Source organism: Macaca thibetana, chromosome 8 (genome assembly GCF_024542745.1).
Source record: "Macaca thibetana thibetana isolate TM-01 chromosome 8, ASM2454274v1, whole genome shotgun sequence".
NCBI classification, from domain to species: domain Eukaryota; kingdom Metazoa; phylum Chordata; class Mammalia; order Primates; family Cercopithecidae; genus Macaca; species Macaca thibetana.
In genome coordinates, this window is record NC_065585.1 from 112892978 (window position 1) to 112916798 (window position 23821).

The following is a 23821-nucleotide window of genomic DNA, read 5'->3' on the forward strand; positions in this document are numbered from 1 at the left end:
CAATTATGGATAAAGCTGTAATAAGCATCCTTAGTGGATTTTTGTATGTACATAATTTTTTGGCTCATTTGGGTAAATACCAAGGATCATGATTGCTAGATTCATCAAATGGTAAGAGTGTATTTAGTGTTGTAAGAAACTGCTGAACTGTCTTCCACAGTGGCTGTGCCATTTTGCACACTCTTCCTGTTCCTTTGCATCTGCTCTAGCTTTTGGTATCTACGTGTGTGTGTGTGTGTGTGTGTGTGTTCATTGGATAGGCGTGATACATATGTGTTTTAACTTATTACTTTGTCCTGGACATCTTTTCAAATTAGCACATAGAGAAATTTTACATTTACTTTGTGAACATCAGTATAGTGGAATGGATGTGCTGTGGTTAATCTATCTTTTGATTATGGACACTTGGGTTATTTCTAATATTTTCTTTTTATAAACAATGCTACAGTGACCATAAGTCACTTTTCTTTTCTTTTTTTTTCTTTTTTTTTAAATTTGAGTTGGAGTCTTGCTCTGTCACCCGGGCTGGAGTGCAGTGGCGTGATCTCAGCTCACTGCAAGCTCCACCTCCCGAGTTCACGCCATTCTCCTGCCTCAGCTTCCCGAGTAGCTGGGACTACAGGCACCCACCACCATGCCTGGCTAATTTTTTATATTTTTAGTAGAGATGGGGTTTCACTGTGTTAGCCAGGACGATCTTGATCTCATGACATCGTGATCCGCCTGCCTTGGCCTCCCAAAGTGCTGGGATTACAGGTGTGAGCCACTGCGCCCGGCCCATAAGTCATTTTTCTATGTGGTACTGGTATTTCTGTAGGATAAATTTCTAGAAATAGGATTGTTTGGTGAAAGTTGAGTATCTTTTCCTATGTTTAAGGTCATTTTTGTAATCTGCACGTTTCTGTCTTTGGGTCATTTTCTGTTAGTTTTTTTTTTTTTTTTTTTTTTTGAGATCTTGCTCTGTCTCCCAGATCTCAGCTTTCTGCAGCCTCCTCCTCCCAGGTTCAAGCGATTCTCCTGTCTCAGCCTCCCAAGTAGCTGGGATTACAAGCATGCACCACCATGCATGGCTGATTTTTTTATTTTTAGTAGACATGGGGTTTCACCATGTTGGTCAGGCTGGTCTCGAACGCCTGACGTGAAGTGATCCCACCTGCCTCAGCCCCACAAAGTGCTGGGATTACAGCCGTGAGCAACCATGCCTGGCCTATTTGTTAGGTTTTTGAAGCTCTTGAAATATTAGGAAGAATTAGCTCTTGGTGATATGAGTTGCATATATTTTTTGTCAGTTTATCTTTTTATTTTATAGAGCAATGAGTTTCAACTCCGTTCTGATTTCATAGTCTGTGGCTCTTCGTCACTATAATTATACTACCTGGAATAATACATGTTTTTCATTCCTGAAGATTTATGTACACGTAACTATGATTTAATGCATCTAGCATTTTAAAACTGTCTTCTAATAACAGTTTCTTCACTTGATAGACACGGCATCAGCGAGGAGATACGCATCCTCTAACCTTAGATGAAATTTTGGATGAAACACAACATTTAGATATTGGACTCAAGCAGAAACAATGGCTAATGACTGAGGTAAGAATTTAGTTGATTATCAAGAGAGATTTCCTGTAACTAGAATTTTTTTTTTTTTTAGGCAGTCTTGCCTAAAAAAAGAGTCTTGCTCAGGCTGGAGTGCAGTGGCGTGATCTCAGCTCACTACTGACTCGGCCTACCGAGTAGTTGGGATTGCAGGCATGCGCCACAATGCCAGGCTAATTTTTGTGTTTTTAGTAGAGATGGGGTTTCACCATGTTGGCCAGGCTGATGTTGAACTCCTGACCTCAAGTGATCGGCCCACCTTGACTTCCCAGAGTGCTGGGGTTATAGGCGTGAGCCACCGCACCTTGCCTAGAATGTTTTAATATGGTGAAATCTGATAATGCTTTTTACTTTTTCTTAAAAGAAATGTTGTAGGGTCTTTGTTTTTTGAATGTACACATTTGTAAGATTGATTTATTGGTTTTCACTTAATTTTATGTATCTATTTCAAAATGTTAAAGGTAAGACTTCTGTGTAAAGGTTGTAAAGAAGTCATTGTACCAGTTCCACTTATGTTTTTACAGATTAATTAATGCTTATTTTGTATTGCCAGATTTATAATTTGTATGCTTGTAAATTGAATTGTTTTTGTTTTAGAAAATTTAAAGCATAAGATACTGCAGGGATAGGAAGATATTTTGTTGCATAATTACTGCTCTTATGGCTTGATGTGGAAAAAAGTCGTGAATGCTGTGTATGAACACACACCATTTGAAGAAACCCCAGTACAGTCAGTGACCATGCTAATTTGGAAATAAATAGCATTTAAAAATTCAGATGTTCACTGCTTTTGAATTTAAATGCGAAGTGAAAACTAAGAAGACTACTTTCTAGGACCAGAGAGAGATTCTAGAATCCAAATGTAAAATTCCTAACATATAATTCATTTATTTTTTTACCACGCAAAATATAGGTCTTGACTTTTATAATGTAGCATGACCATTAATTAGCATAATTGTAGCTCATTGTATTAGTGATGTACAAACAATGGTAATCCACATTTAAATTTGCTGGTTTAGCTAACCTTGAGAGTTCATAGACTACCAACATATAGTTAACAATGACTTTGATCATTTTACTATTCTATTCTCCCTTTTTTCTTCTTCCTGTGTTTCTTCTCTCTCTCCTTTCAGGGTCAGGCTGGCAGCTGCAGAAGAAAATATATAGGGTTGCTCTTTTTGAAGAGCTTTCCTTCTGATACTAGCTGTACAACAGAACTGACTAGAAACATAATTATATTCAGTAATTCCTGCATTCCTACTCAGTTTCATTCTCAAGCTGACATAGGTAAAGTTCTTGTATGCACTAGTCTGGTCCCTTTTCAGTTCGTTACACAGCTGCCAGTGCCAGTTGATAGCAGATGGGGAAGACCATTGACTAGTACGGGTAATGTCTCTCACTTTGTAATGCCCATATGTGATAAGCTATACTTTGCAGGCGGAGTGGGCACTACTCAGTTCACTAGGTGTTTTATTGATTCCTACCCATTTTGACTTCTAGAAGAATATGGATTCAGCTTTTTTCAAAGTAGTTGTGATAAAATAGTTTATTTCTCTTGAAAGAATTTATGTAAATAAAACACAGTTTCTTTTATAAAAAGTGAACACCATGCTGATCTACTCTTCTGGAATCCTGGATGTCCAGGATGTTAGGCCTGCCAGTTTGTGTTCATAAGGTACTTTTAATTTGCCACTGTATTGGCTAGTGTTGTATTTTAAAATAATTAGTAGAATTAAGAATGTATATATGGGCTGGGCGCAGTGGCTCATGCCTATAATCCCAGAACTTTGGGAGGCCGAGGCAGGTGGATCACCTGAGGTCAGAAGTTTAAGACCAGCCTGGCCAACATGTTGAAACCCTGTCTCTACTAAAAATACAAAAATTAGCTGGTTGTGGTGGTACGCGCCTGTAGTCCCAGGTGCTGAGAGGGAGGGAGGCAGGAGAGGGAGGCTAAGGCAGGAGAATCGCTTGAACCCAGAAGGTGGAGGTTGCAGTGAGCTGAGATCACGCCACTGCATTCCAGCCTGGGCAACAGAGCAAGACTCGTTTAAAAAAAAAAAAAGAACGTATTTATGTTTCCATTTGTTAATATACTCCAATTGTATCACTGTTACAGGCTTTAGTCAACAATCCCAAAATTGAAGTAATAGATGGGAAGTATGCTTTCAAGCCCAAGTACAACGTGAGAGATAAGAAGGCCCTACTTAGGCTCTTAGATCAGCATGACCAGCGAGGATTAGGAGGGATTCTTTTAGAAGACATCGAAGAAGCACTGCCCAATTCCCAGAAAGCTGTCAAGGTAATCTCTCTCTTCTTTCTGTGTCTTAATATAATTTGAATGAATAATGACTTCTTGGTTTTAGAAATATCAAACATTTTACAATTGTTTTTAAAGCTTCCATTATATACACATGGGGTTACAGTGAGCCACTTGAAGGTTTGAAATTTGTCTTGTGTCACCAAGCAGGAAAGGGAGCAGCCATCTCTGTGTAACTTTGACGGGTTCCTGTTGCTGTTGCTATATGATTGTTTGATTGTTCAGGATATTTCTGGAAAATTTTCCTCAAAGGCAGTAGAGTTTCTCTTGTAAGCTGTGTTTGTAAATAAGAATGTCTTCTATAATAGTAGTAGATGTTCCTTACCTGAGGAACTAGAGGCATTAAAACACAAAAGTATTGGTTAATAACCTGGCTATTTTGAAGTCCTAAAGGGGCTACCTATGAAAGTCCTACTGGTACAGATTACATTTCCAATTTAAATTTGAAACTCACTGGGGAAAGCTGCTTGTTTTCATTTGTCACAATTGCTAAGGATTAATGTTAACTTATCAAGCAGGTTCATTCATTTGCTATTAGAAGAAAACTTGGCCTTTTCTCTCCTCTGCTTCTTGGTAATGGAATTATACATGTCACATCTTCTGGTTTTGTACCACAAGTCCTTGAGGCTCTCTTTATTTATTTCAGTTTTTTTTTTTCCTGTTCTGTTAATCCATTGTCAAGTTCACTCACTTTTCTTCTTCACTTCCAACTTGTTAAGCCCAGTTGGTGAATTTTTTTAGTTATATTTTTCAGTTCTAGCCTTTCTTTTTAAATTGTTCTTCTGGTTTCTGTTTCTTTGCTGAATTTCGTTTTCTTTTTTTTTTTTTTCCATTCGTGACAGGTATCTTTTGTTACACCCTTGAGTATGATTTCTTATAGCTGTTTTAAAATTCTTATTCTAACAGCTGAGTCATCTTAGAGCTGGTCTGCAGTGACTGTCTCTTTTATGGGTCATATTTTCCTGTTTCTTCATATATCTAATACATTTCTGTGGGTCTTAGACCTTGTGAATTATATTAATACGTGTAAAGACTCAGGATTCTGTTACATTCCTCCAAAGAGTGTTTTTATTTGTTTTGTTTTGTGGTTAAGTGGGCAGTTACTCCAAACCTTGTCTACCCTACAGCAGGTAGCATATGATATGTCTCTTCTGTTCTTTTAGCCTTAGCCCTTTTGCTCGGAATCTTTTTCCATTCATGCATAGCCCAGGGTAGCTAGGCTGACTTTTTCCAAGGTTTCCTTTTTCACTTTCCAGTTGCTGTGGTTGCCCCACGCTCTGTTTCCTGGTTCTTCAATGCAGAAACACTGAGGATTAGCTAAAACACTGAGTTTTAGCTTCATAGGGCACTGTGGCCTGCCCTCGGTGCTCTTTCTTTCTGAGTATAGACCCCCCCTCCCCCCCTTTTTGCCTGTTTTCTTTTGGTTGCTTTTCAGTTCCTTTAGGTAGTTGGATTTTTTTTTTTTTTTTTTTTTTTTTTTAAAATCGGAATTTCACTCTTGTTGCCCAGGCTGGAGTGCAATGGCACGATCTCAGCTCACCACAACCTCCGTCTCCTGGGTTCTAGTGATTCTCCTGCCTCAGCCTCCTGAATAGCTGGGATTACAGGCATGCATCACCACACCCAGCTAATTTTGTTGTCAGGCTGGTCTCCAACTCCCAACCTCAGGTGATCTGCCCGCCTGAGCTTCCCAAAGTTCTGGGATTACAGGTGTGAGCTACCACGCCCGGCCTAGGTAGTTGATTTTTAAAATGTCTTGTCCAGAGTTGATAGTGTTTTCTGTGGGAGGTTGGGTCCTTTAGGAGCTACTTGGTCATTATCAGAAGCAGGGCCCTCCTAAGATTTTTAACTTAAAAGTGTCTCAGCTTAACCTGCACAAATGTTGTCAATAAAGACATGTCACCAAAGTTGATACTTTGTGTGCTGTATAGTGTGTTGAATTCAGTGGGACTACTGAATCCTAGACTAACAGTTGAGTGCTAGGTGTGTTTCCTGCATGGCTGTTTTCTCCCATTTTGGTAGGGGCTTTCCTGTTACTATATGTGGTAGGCTTTTCATTACATTTTAAACTACAACAGTGCCATAATCTGATAATGGCTTAGTCCATCTTAAATAATTTTGTGATGTAAATTTAGTTTGACATCTGTCTTTACTGGCTCTGTTCCCTTACTTAGAATTAGAGTAGAAGGGGTTATGAAAGCACACAGTCGGTTTTCATTTTCAGGCAGGCTTTATTTCCAAATTGTTTGAAACCCAAAATTTTTGTTCTTCTTTAAAAAATGTGAAGATATGTTGTAGCCTAAAAAATTCCTCAAGTAGTTCTTCGGCACATCTACATTAAATCTCATCTGTGTTGCTTCCTCTTCAGTTCTTGGTGGAGATACAAATATTATTGTAATTTTGTTGATCATACAATGCTTTGAAGAAGTGTGCAATACAGCACTAGCAGGGAACAAAAAGGACTGTGCAAAAAGCAAGAAAACAAGAGAATGGAGAAAGCCAGTGACTGTTTCAGATTGCTTGTCCCTCCTTAATTGTTATGTGGGGGTTTTCTAACAAAGTAACTGCCAGTGCAGTCCTGCTAGGCTAGGCCAGTCTGCATTTGCGATGTAATACATTAATTATAAGGTGATATATTGAATTAGCTACTTTTTAGGGTTCCATTTTTTTTTTTTTTTTTTTTTTTTTTGAGACAGAGTCTTGCTCTGTCGCCCTGCCTGGAGTGCAGTGGTGCAATCTTGGCTCACTGCAAGCTCCGCCTCCTGGGTTCACGCCATTCTCCTGCCTCAGCCTCCCAAGTAGCTGGGACTATAGGCGCCCGCCACCATGCCCGGCTTACTTTTTTGTATTATCAGTAGAGATGGGGTTTCACCATGTTAGCCAGGATGGTCTCGATCTCCTGATCTCGTGATCCGCCCGCATTGGCCTCCCAAAGTGCTGGGATTACAGGCGTGAGCCACTGTGCCCTGCCTTAGGGTTCCTTTTTAAAATTAAAGTTTAGCTGTAAAAATATGCAACAAGAATTTTTTTTTTTTGAGATGGAGTTTCACTCTTGTTTCCCAGGCTGGAGTGCAACGGCACTATCTCGGCTCGCTGCAACCTCTGCCTCCCAGGTTCAAGCGATTCTCCTGCCTCAGCCTCCTGAGTAGCTGGGATTACAGGCATGCACTACCACACCCAGCTAATTTTGTTTTTTTAGTAGAGATGGGGTTTCTTCATGTTGGTCAGGCTGGTCTTGAACTCACGACGCCAGGTGATCTGCCTGCCTCGGCCTCACAAAGTGCTAGGATTACAGATGTGAGCCACCGTGCCTGGCCACAGCCTGAAATATAACGTCTCAACCATTTTTGAGTGTTCAATTCACTAGTGTTAAGTATATTCACATTGTAGTACAAAAGATCTCCAGAACTTTTACCCTTTGCAAAACTGAAACTATATATATTAAACAATGACTGCCCTTTTACCCTTCCCCACAGTCTCTGGTACCCACTATTCTACTTGAGTTTGACTACTTTAGATACCTTATATAAGTGGAATCTTCCAGTATTTGTCATTTTGTGACTGGCTTATTTCACTTAGCATAATATTCTCAAGGTTCATCCATGTTGTACTTGTGACAGGATTTTCTTCCTTTTTAAAGCTGAATAATATTCCATTGTATTTATATAATACATTCTTTTTATGCATTCCTTGATGGACATTTGGGTTGATTTCACCTCCTGATTATTGTGAATAGTGCTGTTGTGAACATGAGTGTGCAAATAACTCTGGGACTGTATGTATTTCATTGTGTTTGGAGATACAGAAGCAGGAGTCCTGGATCATAAGGTTGTTTTGTATTTTGAGGAACTGCCATACTGTTTTCCATAGTGGTGGTTGTTATGTGTGCCCATGTGAAGAGACCACCAAACAGGCTTTGTGTGAGCAATAAAGTTTTTTAATCACCTGGGCGCAGGCGGGCTCAGTCTGAAAAGAGTGTCAGCGAAGGGAGTTGAGGGTGGGGCCGTTTTATAGGATTTGGGTAGGTAAAGGAAAATTACAGTCAAAGGGGGGTTGTTCTCTGGCGGGCAGGAGTGGGGGTCACAAGGTGCTCAATGGGGGAGCTTTTTGAGCCAGGATGAGCCAGGAAAAGGACTTTCACAAAGTAATGTCATCCCTTAAGGCAAGGACTGGCCATTTTCACTTCTTTTGTGGTGGAATGTCATCATTCAGGGTGGGGCAGGGCATTTTCATCTCTTTTGTGATTCTTTAGTTACTTCAGGCCATCTGGGCGTATCCGTGCAAGTCACAGTGGATGCCATGGCTTGGCTTGGGCTCGGGCTCAGACGCCTGACAGTTGTACCATTTTACAACCCCACCAACAGTACGTAAGGGTTCCAGTATCTCCACATCCTTGCCAACACTTCTTATTTTCTTTTTTTGTTTTTGATACTAGCAATCTCAATAGGTGATTGAGATTGCTAGTATCAAAAACAAAGTGATAGGTTATTGTAGTTTTGATTTGCATTTCTCTAGTGATTTGTGATGTGAGCCCCTTCATGGCTTGTTGACTATTGTATGTCATTTTTGGAGAACTATATATTCAGGTCCTTTGCTCATTTTTTAATTGGGTGGTTGGTTGTTGTTGAATTGTGGGAGTTTTAAAAAATATATTCTGGATATTAATTCCTTACCAGATACATGATTTGCAAATATTTTCTCCCATTCTGTAGGTTGCCTTTTTACTCTGTTGATTGTGCACTTTAATTTGCCAAAGTTTTTGAGTTTGCTGTACTCCTGTTTGTCTGTTTTTGATTTTGTTGCCTGTGCCTTTAGTGTCATGTTTAAATCATTGCCAAATCTAATGCCTTGAAGCTTTTCTCCTCTGTTTTCTTCTAGGAGTTTTATAGTTTTGGGTCTTATATTTAGGTCTTTATTTAGAGTTAATTTTTGTATATGGTGTAAGAGTCCAACTTTATTCCTTTTCATGTGGATATCCAGTTTTCACAGTGTCTTGATGAAGAGAACCGTCCTTTGCCCGTTGAATAGTCTTAGTCTTGGTACTCATGTGGAAGATCATTTGACCATATATGTGAAAGTTTATTTCTGGACCCTCTATTCGGCCTGTATATCTTTCTTCATGCCAGCACTACAATTTTTTTTTTTTGAGACAGAGTCACACTCTGTCACCCAGGCTGGAGCGCGGTAATGCAATCTTGGGTCACTGCAACCTCTGCCTCCCAGGTTCAAGCAGTGCTCCTGCCTCAGCCTCCTGAGTAGCTGGGATTATGGACACACTACCACACCCAGCTAATTTTTGTATTTTTAGTGGAGATGTGGTTTCACCATGTTGGTCAGGCTGGTTTCGAACTCTTGACCTCAAGTGATCGGCCCACCCTCAGCCTCCCAAAGTGGTGGGATTACAGGTGTAAGCCACTGTGCCTGGCCAGATTAATGTAGCTTTGTAATATATTTTGAAATCAGTAAGAGTGAGATCAACAATTTTGTTCTTTTTCAAGATTGTTTTGGCTATGTATTAGTCTATTCTTGCAATGCTATAAAGGAATACTTGAGACTGGATAATTTGTAAAGAAAAGAGATTCAGTTGGTTCACAGTTCTGCAGGCTCTCCAGGAAGCATGATGCTGGTGTCTACTCAGCTTATGGGGAGGTCTCAGGAAACTTATAATCATGGCAGAAGGTGAAGGGGAAGCAGGCTCATCTTACATGGCCAGAACAGGAGCAAGAGAGAGAGGGGAAGGTGCCACCCACTTTTACATGACCAGATCTCATGAGAACTCACTATCAGGAGAACAGCACCAAGAGGGAAATCCGCCTTCATACCAGTCACCTCCCACCAGGCCCCACCTCCAACATTGGGGATTACAGTTTGACACGAGATTTGATGGGGACACAGATCTAAACCATTTCAGGCTTTTTGAGGTCCCTTGAGATTTGATATAAATTTTTGGATGGATTTTTCCATTTCTGCAAAAAATGCCATTGGGATTTTGATAGGGATTACATTGAATATGTAGGTAACTTTAGGTAGTATTACCGTCGTAACTGTATTAAAGTTTTTAATACATGAGTGCAGAATTCTTTTCATTTGTTCATGTCTTTAATTTTTTTTAGCAATGCCTTCAGGTTCTTTCATTTGTTTTACATATGTACAATTTGACTATCCTTCATCTGAAATGCTTGGGACCAGAACTGTTTTGGATTTTGGATTTTTTCAGATTTTGGGGTATTTTCATTATACCAGTTAAACATTCCAAAGCTGAAAATCTGAAATCCAAAATGCTCCAGTGAGTATTTCTTTTTTCTTTTCTTCTTCTTTTTTTTTTTTGAGGCGGAGTCTCTCTCTTGCCCTGGCTGGTGTGCAGTGGCGTGATCTCAGCTCACTGCAACCTCTGTCTCCTGGGTTTAAGAGAGTCTCTTGTCTCAGCCTCCCAAGTAGCTGGGATTCCAGGCACCTGCCACCACATCCAGCTAATTTTTCTATTTTTAGTAGAGATGGGGTTTCACCATGTTGGCCAGGCTGGTCTCAAAACTCCTGACTTCGGCCAGGCACAGTGGCTCATTCCTGTAATCGTAGCACTTTGGGAGGCCAAGGCGGGCGGATCACGAGGTCAGGAGATCAAGACCATCCTGGCTAACATGGTGAAACCCGGTCTCTACTAAAAAGCACAAAAAATTAGCTGGGCGTGGTGGCGGGTGCCTATAGTCCCAGCTACTCAGGAGGCTGAGACAGGAGAATGGCATGAACCCGGGAGGCAGAGCTTGCAGTGAGCCGAGAGCCACTGCACTCCAGCCTGGGCGACAGAGCGAGACTCTGTCTCAAAAAAAAAAAAAAAAAAAAAAAAAATTCTGACCTCAAGTGATCCTCCTGCCTCGGCCTCCCAAAGTGCTGGGATTATAGGTGTGAGCCACTGCACCCGGCCCCCAGTAAGTATTTCTTTGGCATGTCATGTCAGCACTCAAAAAATTTTGGATTTTGGATTTGAGATTTTGGAATTTGGGTTGCTCATCCTGTAGTTATGACCTTCTACCACCTGGGTCTAGTGGACTATTATTTTTAAACTACTTTAAGTCATTTATGAACAATTTGTATAAGTAAGAATAATGGAATGATGAAAATAGCTTTATTAGAGATTTTAGTAAGAATTTAACACGGCAAACTTCTGTATCAAGCAGTTTTTGGAAAACACATCAAAAAGAAGAATACTGTCACATATCCTTTTAACAAAGTGAGATGATAAAAATTCTTGTCACAAAATACTGTATGATAACCTTCCTGTTGAATAGCGGGATGAGAATATCATTTCCATTTTGTATTGAGAAGCATTTTTGTTCACTTGTTGATTCTTAAGCTTGAGATTATTCACTTGAGTTATTGTCATCTAAAGACTCCATAGCTTGAGACTTTATTCCTGTCATGAATTTTTGCCAGATAGTCCAGAGTGCTGCTATTTGGCTTTTTGCATTCATATTTTGATTCATCTAATAATTGTGAAATGTCTTTGGTCAGTTTCCTTGTGTTTGCTCTCAAGGGTAGAAAATACAAAGTTTTTTTGTCAAGGGTACTCAGTGAAAGTTAAAAGACAAGAAGAAGACTCTTCCAATCTTTTATATCTTCTTGAAAAGTTGTAATGTAATCCTTTGGGCAATGCAGCAAGAAAACTGAAGGATGCCTATATCTTTCACTATTGCATCACATTTTTAGGTAATTTAATCATTCTTCTATTTTCTTATTATTTTAGCATTTTAAAAGCACAATTGGAAATAATTGATGGGTAATGATGAGTAAGTAGCAACATATCTCAAGATAGAGGAAAAGTAAGAACACCAAGATTCTATTATGTGTCTTAGGTTAGTAAAGTAAATTGCAACAGAGATTGAATTTTCTGTTTTAAGCGAAACACATTTTATTTTTGTTCTTTGGAAGACCTCTAAGAATACAAGTCTGGAAATACAATTTTTAAAAAATTGAACTGCTCGAGAAAGAAACTCAAAAACTAAAATTGGGGCTGGGTGCAGTGGCTCACACCTGTATTCCCTGCACTTTTGGAGGCTGATGTAGGAAGATCGCTTGAGCCCAGGAGTTCAAGACCAGCCCTGGCAACATAGTGAGACCCTTTCTCTACAAAAAATTAAAAACGTTAGCCAGACTTGGTGGCAACGCACCAGTGGTCCCAGTTACTCCGGAGGCTGAGGTGGGAGGATTGCTTGAGCCTGGGGGGGGGGTTGAGGCTGCCATGAGCTGTGGTTGTGCCACTGCACTCCAGTATGGGTCGAGTCTCTTAAACTTTTGGTCTCGTTTCAAAACTAAAACTAAAATTGGATCCAGTGGACCCTATGGTGGTATACTGAGTGTGTTAAGGAAATGAAAGTTCTTTATTGTTTAAATTTTTTTTTTTTTTTTTTTTGGTGAGTTAATTTGGAGTTAACTGAAAAATCTTTATTTTATCTATCTTTAAGGCTTTGGGGGACCAGATACTATTTGTAAGTCGTCCCGATAAGAAGAAAATACTTTTCTTCAATGATAAGAGCTGTCAGTTTTCTGTGGATGAAGGTGAGCTTTTCAGTATTATACTTTAGTTTGCAAATATATTACAATTTTAGGGTGATAAAATTTATGTTTATAATACAATTATAATTTAAATCTTATAATATTGCTTTTTTAGCATTATCATGTCTTAGAACACAGCCAATAGCCCCTGTGTCTAACATATTTTTTCTTAGAATGCAATTTGAAATACATGATTTGAAAGATTTTAGGTTAATTATACTTACAATTGCAGTTTAGGATTTCTTATGTTTATAGCTCAGCTGTACCAAATGGATTTATTTCTTTATCTTTAGACTTTTACAAATGTAAGTTCATATCCTGATACAAAAGCTTGATACAGGATGGGAAAAAGAATAAACTTTTATTGGTGAATAGTATTCTCTTACCTTATAAATCTTTCAATTATCAAATTGAATAAGGAAGGAGGTGATGTTTTTCTTTCTGGAAATTGTGGAGTTGGATGCTAAGCTGTATATTGAATCTCTTACTAAGTATATGATACGTATGTTTGGACTTCAGTTTTAATTTTTTGTCAATAATTTGTCATTAGTTAAACAAGGGTTTAGTGATGAAAATTTATTATTGAAGTACTAATTGCCATTTTAGCAAATGTGGTATTTTACTGTAAATTTGTATTACTTTTGAAGTTATATAAAATGGCAGGGAAACAATTGAACATCAATTTAATTGATTTTGTGATTTGTGCAGTGACCTTAAGTTTTCCTTTTGTTATCTGGCTATAGATATTCAGGCTTATGGTTCTGGTAGATAGGGCTTTAGTTTCCCTGAACTTGTTTTAGGAAATTGTATTTTTGTGAAAATCCCAATTGAGTACCTTACATGTAATTGGTTCACAATAAATGTTAAATAAAATGTGCAGAATATTCCAGTTCTTTGATGTTGCTGTTTCTAATAAGCTCTTTTATATAGCAAAGCAAGTATTTAGTGAACTTATGCTATCCATTGTAGTGATAGGTGCCTATTGAACAAAGACTTCAGTACTGCCTGGCGATTTTTATATTGCTTTTAGTCTTCGTTACTTGCAATGTTGCCTTTAGGCTAATTTTTATATTTCCTGCTTTTAAAAACATTTAAGGCTGGGCATGGTGGCTCATGCCTCTAATTCTAGCACTTTCAGAGGCCAAGGCGGGAGGACTGCTTGAGGCCAGGAGTTCAAGACCAGCCTGGGCAAAAAAGGGAGACCCTATCTCTATAAAAAACTTAAAAATTAGCCAGGCTTGGTAGCACATGCCTATGGTCTCAGCTACTCACAAGGCTGAGACAAGAGTATAGCTTGAACTCAGGAGTTAGAGGTTACGGTGAGCTGATTGTGCCACTGCACTCCAGCCTGGGTGACAGAGTGAGACTCTGCCTTTAAAAAGAAAGTTAAAAACCATTTAAGATATTTCTGAGCTCAAAAAAAAAAAAAAAAAATCTAAGAAATAACCAATTCCTTTATTCTTAGGCATAATTAACTCATTTTGAAAAATATTTGCAGTACTTAAAAAAACCTATCACAAGTATTATAAGTTCAAATAGAGAGTAAGATCCTGTACTAAAAGGCAGATGTGCCTTTCCCTTCTCTAGCTGCAGTCCCTTTCTTTTGTGGCAACTACTTAACTAGTTCTATTTTGGGTTCTTCAGTTTTTTTCCATTTGCTAATAATATGCTTATGCTATTGTTTCTTGATTTTTTTTTTCAACTTTGAACATTGTGTGACTTACTGTCATTTCTCTGTCTTATACCTATCTCTCTTCTCCCAATATAGTTGTATCACTAGTTAAGTTTTAGTTTCTCAGTCATTTACTTTGATGCCTTCAACAAACGTATTTAAATGTTCTCAGTGGGAATTTTAGTGTTAAGTCTGCCCTGCAGATGGCAGCATAGCATAGCATGTCTGTTGTGTAAGCAGATGTTCAACTTGAGGTGGGTGGTTGATAGGAAAGAGATTGCAGTAGCTCTGTAAGGGTGTACATGAAGCTCTAGAATTTCTTAGTAGTATTTCTTTGGGGTTATTTTAGGAGTACATTGTGTGTTTAGCAGTGGGAGGCCCATGTGTTCTTGTAATCTGAACACTGAGCTGTCACTTTCTGTCCCTTGTGTGCTCTTTCTGTGGATACCATTGTTTTAACTTTGCTTTTTCCTGTTTGTGTATCTTTTATCTATACTTCCTTAATATTACCCCTGTTTTCATTTGTCATTTTATATGGCCTTTGTTGGCCTAAACTCTTTTCTATTTCCTTATTGCATAGCTCATAAGGGCAAAATGAGAATTTTCACTTTTCCCCCCTAGAAAACAATAACAATATAGAAATATGTAGAGTAAAATAGTAATATTAAACTCCAGCATATGTGATGCAGAAATTAAACATGCATCACGGATATGTGACGCGTGTCCTGTGATAACATGTGCTTGGTAGTTAAATCTTACATAATCAGGAACGAGTTCTGTAAATAATTTGATGTTTGTTCTTTTAGTTTGCTTTCTCAGCATTACAGATATTCCATAATGATGTATGGCTGGTTAGTATTCCACTGTGTGTACCTGATTAATGGGTTTTAAAATCGTTAACAATGCTGAAGCAAATATCTTTATATATCTTACACATTGGCTATGTATTTTTTTATTTTAATGAAGTAGCCATAGAAATCAGGAAGATAATGCAGAAGTAAATTGAGAAAATATTTTTGCATCTTTTCAGATCTTTGTTGTTGCTAACTTATTTACTATATGGTGAAATGTACTGCTAAGTTTCTTAATATTTAACTATCCTTACACTCCTAGGATAACCTTTCTTTGGCTTTATGTATTTCTAGATTTTTTTTGTATTAATGTATTTGGACAGTTGTTTCAGTATGGTCACTTTGTGTGTGTGTGTGTGCTTTATCAGATTTTGATTATGGTTATTATGCTGGGTTCATAAAAAGAAAAGTCGTTTTTCTTCCTCTCCTCCCCATTCCTTATGAGAATAGTAGTTTCCTTAAAAATGTGCTAGTTGCTTTCTTGGCAACATTCTTAATGTTTTATTTGCTTATGTCCTTAAGTTTTCTATCTTTTGAGTCAATTTTGATAATTTGTGTTTTCTTACAAAATCATTCATTTTAAAATTTCAAATTTAATAGTGTGCAGTTTTTCAAAGTGTGGCCCTCGGACTTAATTTTCTCACTGTTATTTTCTCTCTTTATGGCGTGCTTTTTTATTTGTTCTTTCCTTATTCCTTTGTGAACTACTTATTTTATCTCTGTTGTTTGTTGTGTTTTCATTTTAACAGAAAATATAATCTGTCATCACCATCTACATACATACTTATTTTTTGACTACTTAATCTAAGCAGTGACGGAGGAAACATCAGAATCTCTCACAACTTTTATGTTTTTGTTTATTTTTCCTGTAGTTACTGCTTTTTATATTTTCATGCAGTTTTGAGTTTATAAATGTTCTTGACAGTCATAGTTTATTTAGGAATTGTGTTCAAAATCATTATAAAGTGTCCCCCTTGGTTGTATTTAACGTTCTTTTCCTTGATGTCCGGCTTTATCTCATCTGACTTTCATAACCTCTGGCTTTTTAAAAATTTGATATATTTTTGCCCATCTTTTACTTTCTTTCTGTATTTTTTTGTTGTTAAGTATTTCCTTTCTAGATAGCATATGACTGGCCTTAACTTTTGAATCAGCTGTCATTTTACATTTACTGTCTTTATTATATGTTGTAATCTCCCCATCATTTACTTGGAAATGGTATAATTTATTTTCATTCTCTTATTCTCTGTTGTCTTTTTATTCCCTTGTTGACAATTTCTGGGATTTTTGTTACAGTTTATTAATGTTTATTCGTGAGCCTGTTTATTCGAGAAATATTTAATGATCTCCTGCTAAGTGCCCTAGTCATTTTGCTAAATATAGGGGTAAGATAGACCAGTCCCTGTCTTTTTAAAGCTTCCATTCTGAAGGGGGACAATAATACAAAATTTGAAAATCCATTCTGAAGGGGGACAGTATACAAAATTTGAAAATATTGCAGATTGTATGAAATGCTAGGAAGAAAATAAATGAACTCTGTGGTAAGGTGGGGGTAGTGAAGTTCAGATACAACCTCTGAAAAAAGGTGAAGTGAGCCAAAACAGGAAAAATGAGGTGGAGCTAGCTTTGCCAGGGGTCAGAATAGTGTCCACATGTGGGACTGTAAGGCGAGTATCCAGGCAGAGGGAATAGAATAGCAAAGACAAAGACTGTAGGAAGGACTTTAGTTTTATTCCTACGGTGGTTTTTGTTTCACCCAGATTCAGTGACCACCTTTTTTTTTTTTTTGAGACCGAGTTTCGCTCTTGTTGCCCAGGCTGGAGTGCAGTGGTGCAATCACGGCTCACAACAACCTCCGCCTCCTGGATACAAGCGATTCTCGTGCCTCAGCCTCCCGAGTAGCTGGGATTACAGGCATGTGCCACCACGCCAGGCTAATTTTGTATTTTTAGTAGAGATGGGGTTTCTCCATGTTGGTCAGGCTGGCTTCAAACTCCCGATGTCAGGTAACCTGCTCTCCTTGGCCTCCCAAAGTCAGTGAACACTTTTTATAACAAATGATTTGTAACATCATCTTTGCTCTTGTGAAATTAAGTTCATAGATAATATAACCTACTGATACATATACTTTCTTAAAAAGTCAGTGTAATAACCCTAAGTGTAATGTAAAGAATAAATTAAAAATTTTTTTATGCTTTAAAGTATATTTTTTATGGTTTAAAAATTTATTTCAGCCAGTTGCGGTGGCCCATGACTGTAATCACAGCACTTTGTGGGGCCTGCCTTAGGCGATCACTTGAGATCAAGAGTTCGAGACCAGCCTGGTCAACATGGTGAAACCCCGTCTCTACTAAAAGTACAAACATTAGCCGGACATGCTGGCGTGTGTCTGTAATCCCAGCTACTCGGGAGGCTGAGACACAAAAATCACTTGAACCTGGGAGGTGGAGGTTGTAGTGAGCCTAGACTGTGCCGCTGCACTCTAGCCTGGACAAGAGAGCGAGGCTCTGTCTCAAAAAAAAAAAAAAAAAAAAAATTCAAAAATGTATAAATGCTCAGGCAGTTATCCTAGAATGTAAATGGAATGAAGTGAAACAGCTGTGTACCTTTCTATTGTAGAGTCACCATGAAGATGATAGCCACCGATGGGCTAATATAGTTATGATGTATTGGCAACTTAGATTTCATAACTGGTCTCTTCCTTAAGTGGTAAAGAATTCTTCATAAAGTGCTGAAAATACAAAGTACATTTCTTCTATGATTTATCAAGGTAAATAATGCTATATTCTCTGTACATTGTATATTCCTAGAAAAGCGTATTAAAAGATTGCCAAAAATACTTTGTTTATATATGTTAAATAGAATTGGGTTTGTAGGCTCAGCTTACTTTTACAAACTGGTATTTTTTACTGATCTGTGTCCCTCTGAAGAAGGATGGTGGGATTTAAGCAGGGCTTTCGACCTTGGCAGTGTTAACATTTGGGGTTGAGTAATTTTTTTTTTGGTGTGAGGAGTGGTCCTGTGCCTTATAGTACATTGATCAGCATTCTTGGCTTGTTTAGATACCAGTAGCTTAGCTTCCCTGCAGTGTGACAACCAAAACTATCTTTAGACATTATCAAGTGTCACCTGGAGAACAAACTTCCCCTTGTTGGGAACTTGGTTAAAGGTCCAGTTTACGTTGATAGAATAGAGGAAGATTGAGACCCACTGTCTTCAGATTCCTTTTTTCAGCTCCTGTCATTCTGCACACTCGGTGGTGGAAGGAAGATCACAGTGAATGAGGTTGCTGTCCTTGGCCTTCCAGGCTGAGCGGGTACAATGGCGTAGGAAGTGTAGTTCAGCTGTTTGCATTTTGTCATTTTGGTGTTCACACAGTGCGGTAGAGACACCAGAGGGAATAGCCACTTATAGGAACCTCGGGTAAGGTACCACCAGTCTTTTACTTGAAAGTGCCAGTATTACGTAAATCAGTAATAAAAAGCAAAACAAAACAAGTTTTTGTTAATGATACAAGGAATGTGTTTCCAGGGAAGACCCATTGAAAATGGACACGTTTTAACATTAGTCTCTCCCTCCTGCTCTTGTTATGCCTCAGAATGCTTTATGCTTTGTGTGAAGATTTTCATTTTGTTCCACTAGGTGGCAGCCTTAGCCATAGAGAGGGACTCTGAATGCGCACACTTCCAGGCACACTGAGGGTTCTGTCTGTAATAGAAGCACTTGTCCTAAAATGAGATTTAGCTCAAGGAGAGAGTTGATTGTGTAGTAATTTTTTAATCTAGTGTAGAAGTGAACACAGAGTAGTTGGACCTAGGCATGCATCTTATTTTTCAAAGGCATTTCTTTCCTTAAGTCAAGAGCTTATTTATTTAAAGGTGGTATAAATGTGGTGGGGAAGAGGCCGGTGCTGAGGAGTTAGATTGTAGGTTTTATCTTTTTTTAATTTATTTTTTTTTACTCTAAAAAAGATTTATTCACTCCATGTAAGTTTTATCTTAGCTCGGTCCCTTACTAGCCAAGGCAAGATACTTAACCTCTCTCTGAGATTCCTCATCTGTTAAATAGAAATAATAGTATTGTTACCTCATTGTCTTTGAGGATTAAATGAGTGAATATAAGTAAAAGTGCTTGGAACTTGGAACCAAATCTGGTAGAAAGTAAGAACATGGTAATGTTAACTATTATTAGTATCGGAAAAATGAAATAGTGCCCACGGTGCTAGAGTGGTTTTATAGTTTTGTATGTGTATTGTATGTATTTTGTATGTACAGCCCAGGCTGTAGTGCAATGGCACAATCTCGGCTTACTGCAACCTCTCCCTCCCAGGTTCAAGCGATTCTCCTGTCTCAGGCTGCCGAGTAGCTGGGATTAAAAGTATGCACCACCACGCCTGGCTAATTTTTCGTTGTTTTAGTAGAGATGGGGTTTCACCATGTTGGCCAGGCTAGTCTTGATATAGTCAAATAGCAAAGAAAGCCAGTTTAGAGTCTCAGGCCACATTTGTTCTGATTTTTTGCAGTTATGTTATGATTTTTGGTGTTTCTGTTGAGAATTCTAATGGACAATCTTTTTCCTCATTGCTGGTAACTTTTTTTCTTACTGGAAGCTTAAACCGTTTCACCTTTATCTTAAGAATTCAGGATTCTTACAGTAGCTACCACTTTTGAGTCTGCTCTGGGGTTCTCATGCTGTTTTAGATCATTATTTATTTATTTATTTTTTGAGACAGAGTCTTGCTTTGTCACCAGGCTGGAGTGCGGTGTTGGGATCTCAGCTCACTACAACCTCTGACCCCTGGGTTCAAGTGATTCTCCTAGCTCAGCCTCCCTAGTAGCTGGGACTGCAGGTGCCATGCCATCATGCCCAGCTAATTGTTGTATTTTAGTAGAGATGGGGTTTCACCATGTTGTCCAGGATCGTCTCAATCTCTTGACCTTGTAATCTGCCCACCACGACCTCCCGAAGTACTGGGATTATAGGCGTGAGCCACCGTGCCCTGCCTGATAGTTATTTTTTAAATGGCTATATGGTATTCTATTTCGTTGATGTACTCTAAAACAATTTTTTCTGGCCCATTCCCAGGCATCCAGACTCCACAGATGGAAAGTGGTTTTTTTGTGTTTGTTTTTTTGTTTTTTTTTTGGTGAGACGAAGTCTCACTCTGTTGCCCAGGCTGTAGTGCAATGACACAATCTCGGCTTACTGCAACCTCTGCCTCCCAGGTTCAAGCGATTCTCCTGTCTCAGACTGCCGAGTAGCTGGGATTAAAAGTATGCACCACCACGCCTGGCTAATTTTTTGTAGTTTTAGTAGAGACAGGGTTTCACCATATTAGCCAGGCTAGTCTTGAACTCCTAACCTCAAGTGATCCACCTGCCTCGGCCGCCCAAAGTGCTGGGATAACAGGTGTGAGCCGTTGTGCCCAGCCAGTTATTTATTTTTTTTGGTTTTATTTTTTGCTCTATGCTGTTATAAATGCTGTGTGTACATATTCTTGAGGTTGAATTGCTGGATCAAAATATAGACATATTTTAAAAAATACTAATGCCTTACCAAATGTCTGTTGTAAAATTGGGTCAATTTATACCTCCACAATAGTGAATGAGAAGGAATCCATTTCTTCGTGTCCTCACAAATACTGATTGGGTGTTTTTAGTTGACTTTGCCAACCTCATAGAACATGAACAGTATCTTGTTTTTTATTTTATTAATTTTTATAAATAGAGACAGGGTCTCGCTATGTTGCCCAGACTGGTCTTGAACTCCTGGGCCAAACGATCCTCCTACCTTGGCCTCCCAAAGTGCAGGGATTACTGGCATGAGCCACCATGCCCAGCCAAAGACTGTCTTGTTTTAAAAATTCATTTTATTTCAGTCATTTTATAAAATTAAAGCCAGGTTATTTCTCTTTGTCAGCTGAACATTTTGTCTCCACACGTGTTAAAAAGTAATTAAATTTGAAATTCTGTGAGATTGTACCTCTAAAATACCCCTGTGTTCCAGTATTCATCTTAAGTATTTATGCAGCTGTAATACTTTTACATAGATGTCATATTTAAATGATTTACATAATAGATGTCATATATTTACATTTACATAGTAGATGTCATATTTAAATATTGCAACAGCATTGAGCTAACGAAAGGCAGGGATTAAGTATAAATGTTTTATTGAAAAAAATTGAAGAGTTTTTATTCAGGGTTTTTCTCTGAAAATAGCTCAAATGACTTTAAACAAAAGGAAATAGTTAAGTCAAAAAATTTTAAGTGTACTTTCAGTTCCATTCTGCCATGAAAATTTATAGTGTTGTGTATTCTTTTTGTATATTAATATACAGATCAGCTTTCTAGGCCATTGCTGCTACTATTTAAGTAGGTAATATTACCTCTGCGATTGTGTCATAAGAGGCCTGCAATATGTAAGCTTCTGTGCATATCAGGTAGAAAGGCAAAGTAATTTCAGTCTTCAAGGAACTGAAATTTTGCAGTGGTAGAAAGTGTATTGAATGAAATTAACTGAGTAAAAGGTATGTTTTTCATATGGACTTTTTTTCCCATTTTGCTTTTATTGTTATACAGAGAGAAGTACACAGTTGGCTTATTAGATATGTCATACCTATTCTAAAGAAATGAATACAGTTTTCACATGTTGATAAATTAGAATTTAACAAATTGATGATCAGAATACCAGAACTGTTCTTTGGTATGATATAGTTTCTTCAACAGCTATAATAATAAATTTGACATGTAAAATTCTGACTATTCCATACATTTTAAAACAGTAATTTTGCATGCTTTATTGGGATTACAGAGGTATTTTTATTGCTGAGTTGGAAGTTTGACCTGAAATTATTTTCTTTCATATATGCCTGTAGTGGGCAAAGCTGGGCATATTCATTACATAGCCTTTAAAGTTTGGCTAAAAAGCAGATAGTTGGGGACTTCTAGCTTTTACTTAGAATGGAGAAAGCTAGAGAGCATCGTTCCTACCCTTACAGCAACAACAAACCCCAGAAATTTGGATGTTGATATATTCTTGAATTCATCAGTGAGCTGAGGTTGCAGGTTAACCACCCAACCCAAACTGTAAGGAGAGACAGGCACCCCCATGAGCACTTGTTTACCTGAGACAGACAAAGTGAACAGCCTGTAGGAGAATTCGGTTAAAATTTAATGAACTTAGTGTGGACCAGCAAGGAAACAGAGATCGCCTGGGGGGCTGCAGACACAGGGAAATTTGTATCCACTCACAGGCTCTTCTCCACAGATTTCATTGGATGCTTACCAAAAAGATTGAGGCTAGGGTGTGGGTACTGAGAAAGTGTCCGTTACTCTTCCCCCGGAGGAGGGGACAGCAGATCCTTTTGGAAAGGCATGAAGTTCTCAGTCCTCCTTCCCTTCTTTGCTCTTATGAGATAAGAGCCTTAAGCCACTGTGGAAAGAGAACAGAAAAAAAGTCTTTCGTCCTTGGCGAGGGACAGGAATATGTGCTAGCCCCAGAACTTTAGTGGAGGAGAAAGGGCAGGAGCACTGAGAAGGCCACACCCCAGCCACCAAGGAAAACAGTGTTTGCCCAAGACCAAGGCTTAATCCTAACATCAGAGAATCTTCCCACCCATACGAGGCTAACAGCTGTGGACTGACAGGTGACACTGGAGATCTGTGAGAGGCGCAGGAACATGGAGGCAGGCCAGCTCAGATACAGTGTAAAATGAAGACCAAAAAAGCTGAAGGTCAAACAGACTCTGAGGAAAATATCCTCTGGCAAACCAGCCACTACCCTACGCAGTTCGAAGCTGGTGGTACGTTGTGGGTAACCATGGCAGCAACAAATTCCAAACCACGTTCCTGTCCTGACAATAGATTGACTCAACCTCCACACACTAAAGATCTGGCAGAAGGAAAGGCGGGCCCATTTCCCAGGCATAAAAACTATTTACCTCAGTCTCAGCTGTCTTACAGAGGATATCCTGCTTTCAAAAAAGTTTTTGAGGCATAAAAAGAAGGAAGGAAGAACAACACACTATTGAGACAGGACATTTTTAAGACCAAATTCTTTGCAGCTATCAGACATGGAATCGAAAATAACTGTTTAGTATGTTAAGATCTTTAGTAGAAAAGGCAGGCAACTTGCGTGGTCAGGTAGGATATTTCAGCAGAGAGATAGACACTGTAAGAAAATAAAATAAATGCTAAAAATGAAAATGACAATAACATAGGTGAAAAATGTCTTCAGCAAGCTCATTATTAAACTTGGCGTAGCCAAAGGAGTCTGTGAACTTGAATACAGCTGAAGTGTGAAAAAAATAGGGCAGATCACCCGTGAGCTCTGAGACAGTATCAAGTGGTCTGAATTTGTAGTTAAAAGTCTGAGAAGGAAAAGAAAGAAAACGGGGCAGAAGAAATACTTGAAGATGTGATGACCAAGAATTTTCTAAAATTAATGATGGATACCAAAGATCTGTGAAGCTGAGAGAACACAAACAAGATCATCCCCCAAACCAGGCAAATGACAGAAAAACACCAAGGCATGTCATATTCAGACTGCAGAATATGAAAGTTAGAAAATACTGAAGGCAGTCAGAGGAAAGAGACTAATTCCAGAAGAAAAAAAGAATGCAGGATTCTTATTAGAACCCATGCAGACCAAAGGATAATGCAGCACATCTTTAGAGGGCCAAAAGGGAGAAAATCCTTAGAACCCAGAGTTCCATACACAGCAAAAATCATCTCTCCTCTCCTCTCCTCTCCTCTCCCCTCCCCCCTCCCCTCCCCTCCCCTCCCCTCCCCTCCCCTCCCCTCCCCTCCCCTCTCCTCCCTCTCTCTCTCT

The 23821-nt window shown here is 38.6% G+C and overlaps 2 protein-coding genes across 3 annotated transcripts in view; one reads left to right on the forward strand and one right to left on the reverse strand.

The window, feature by feature from the left end:
* GTF2E2 (general transcription factor IIE subunit 2) overlaps positions 1–23821 on the forward strand; it is a 381513-nt gene that overhangs the window by 340389 nt on the left and 17303 nt on the right. Inside the window, exons 4-7 of one of the 2 annotated variants that reach the window (XR_007728420.1) lie at positions 1486–1593; positions 3716–3898; positions 12376–12469; positions 17609–17759. Coding sequence is in view for 1 of the 2 variants with exons in the window: in XM_050802546.1 (XP_050658503.1) it covers positions 1486–1593; positions 3716–3898; positions 12376–12469 (385 nt within the window). In the remaining variant the exon portion in view is untranslated. The remainder of the gene's footprint in view (positions 1–1485; positions 1594–3715; positions 3899–12375; positions 12470–17608; positions 17760–23821) is intronic. The other variant, XM_050802546.1, reaches the window with a different exon arrangement.
* Positions 1–23821, reverse strand: part of SMIM18 (small integral membrane protein 18) — a 577762-nt gene that overhangs the window by 29548 nt on the left and 524393 nt on the right. The window lies entirely within an intron of this gene.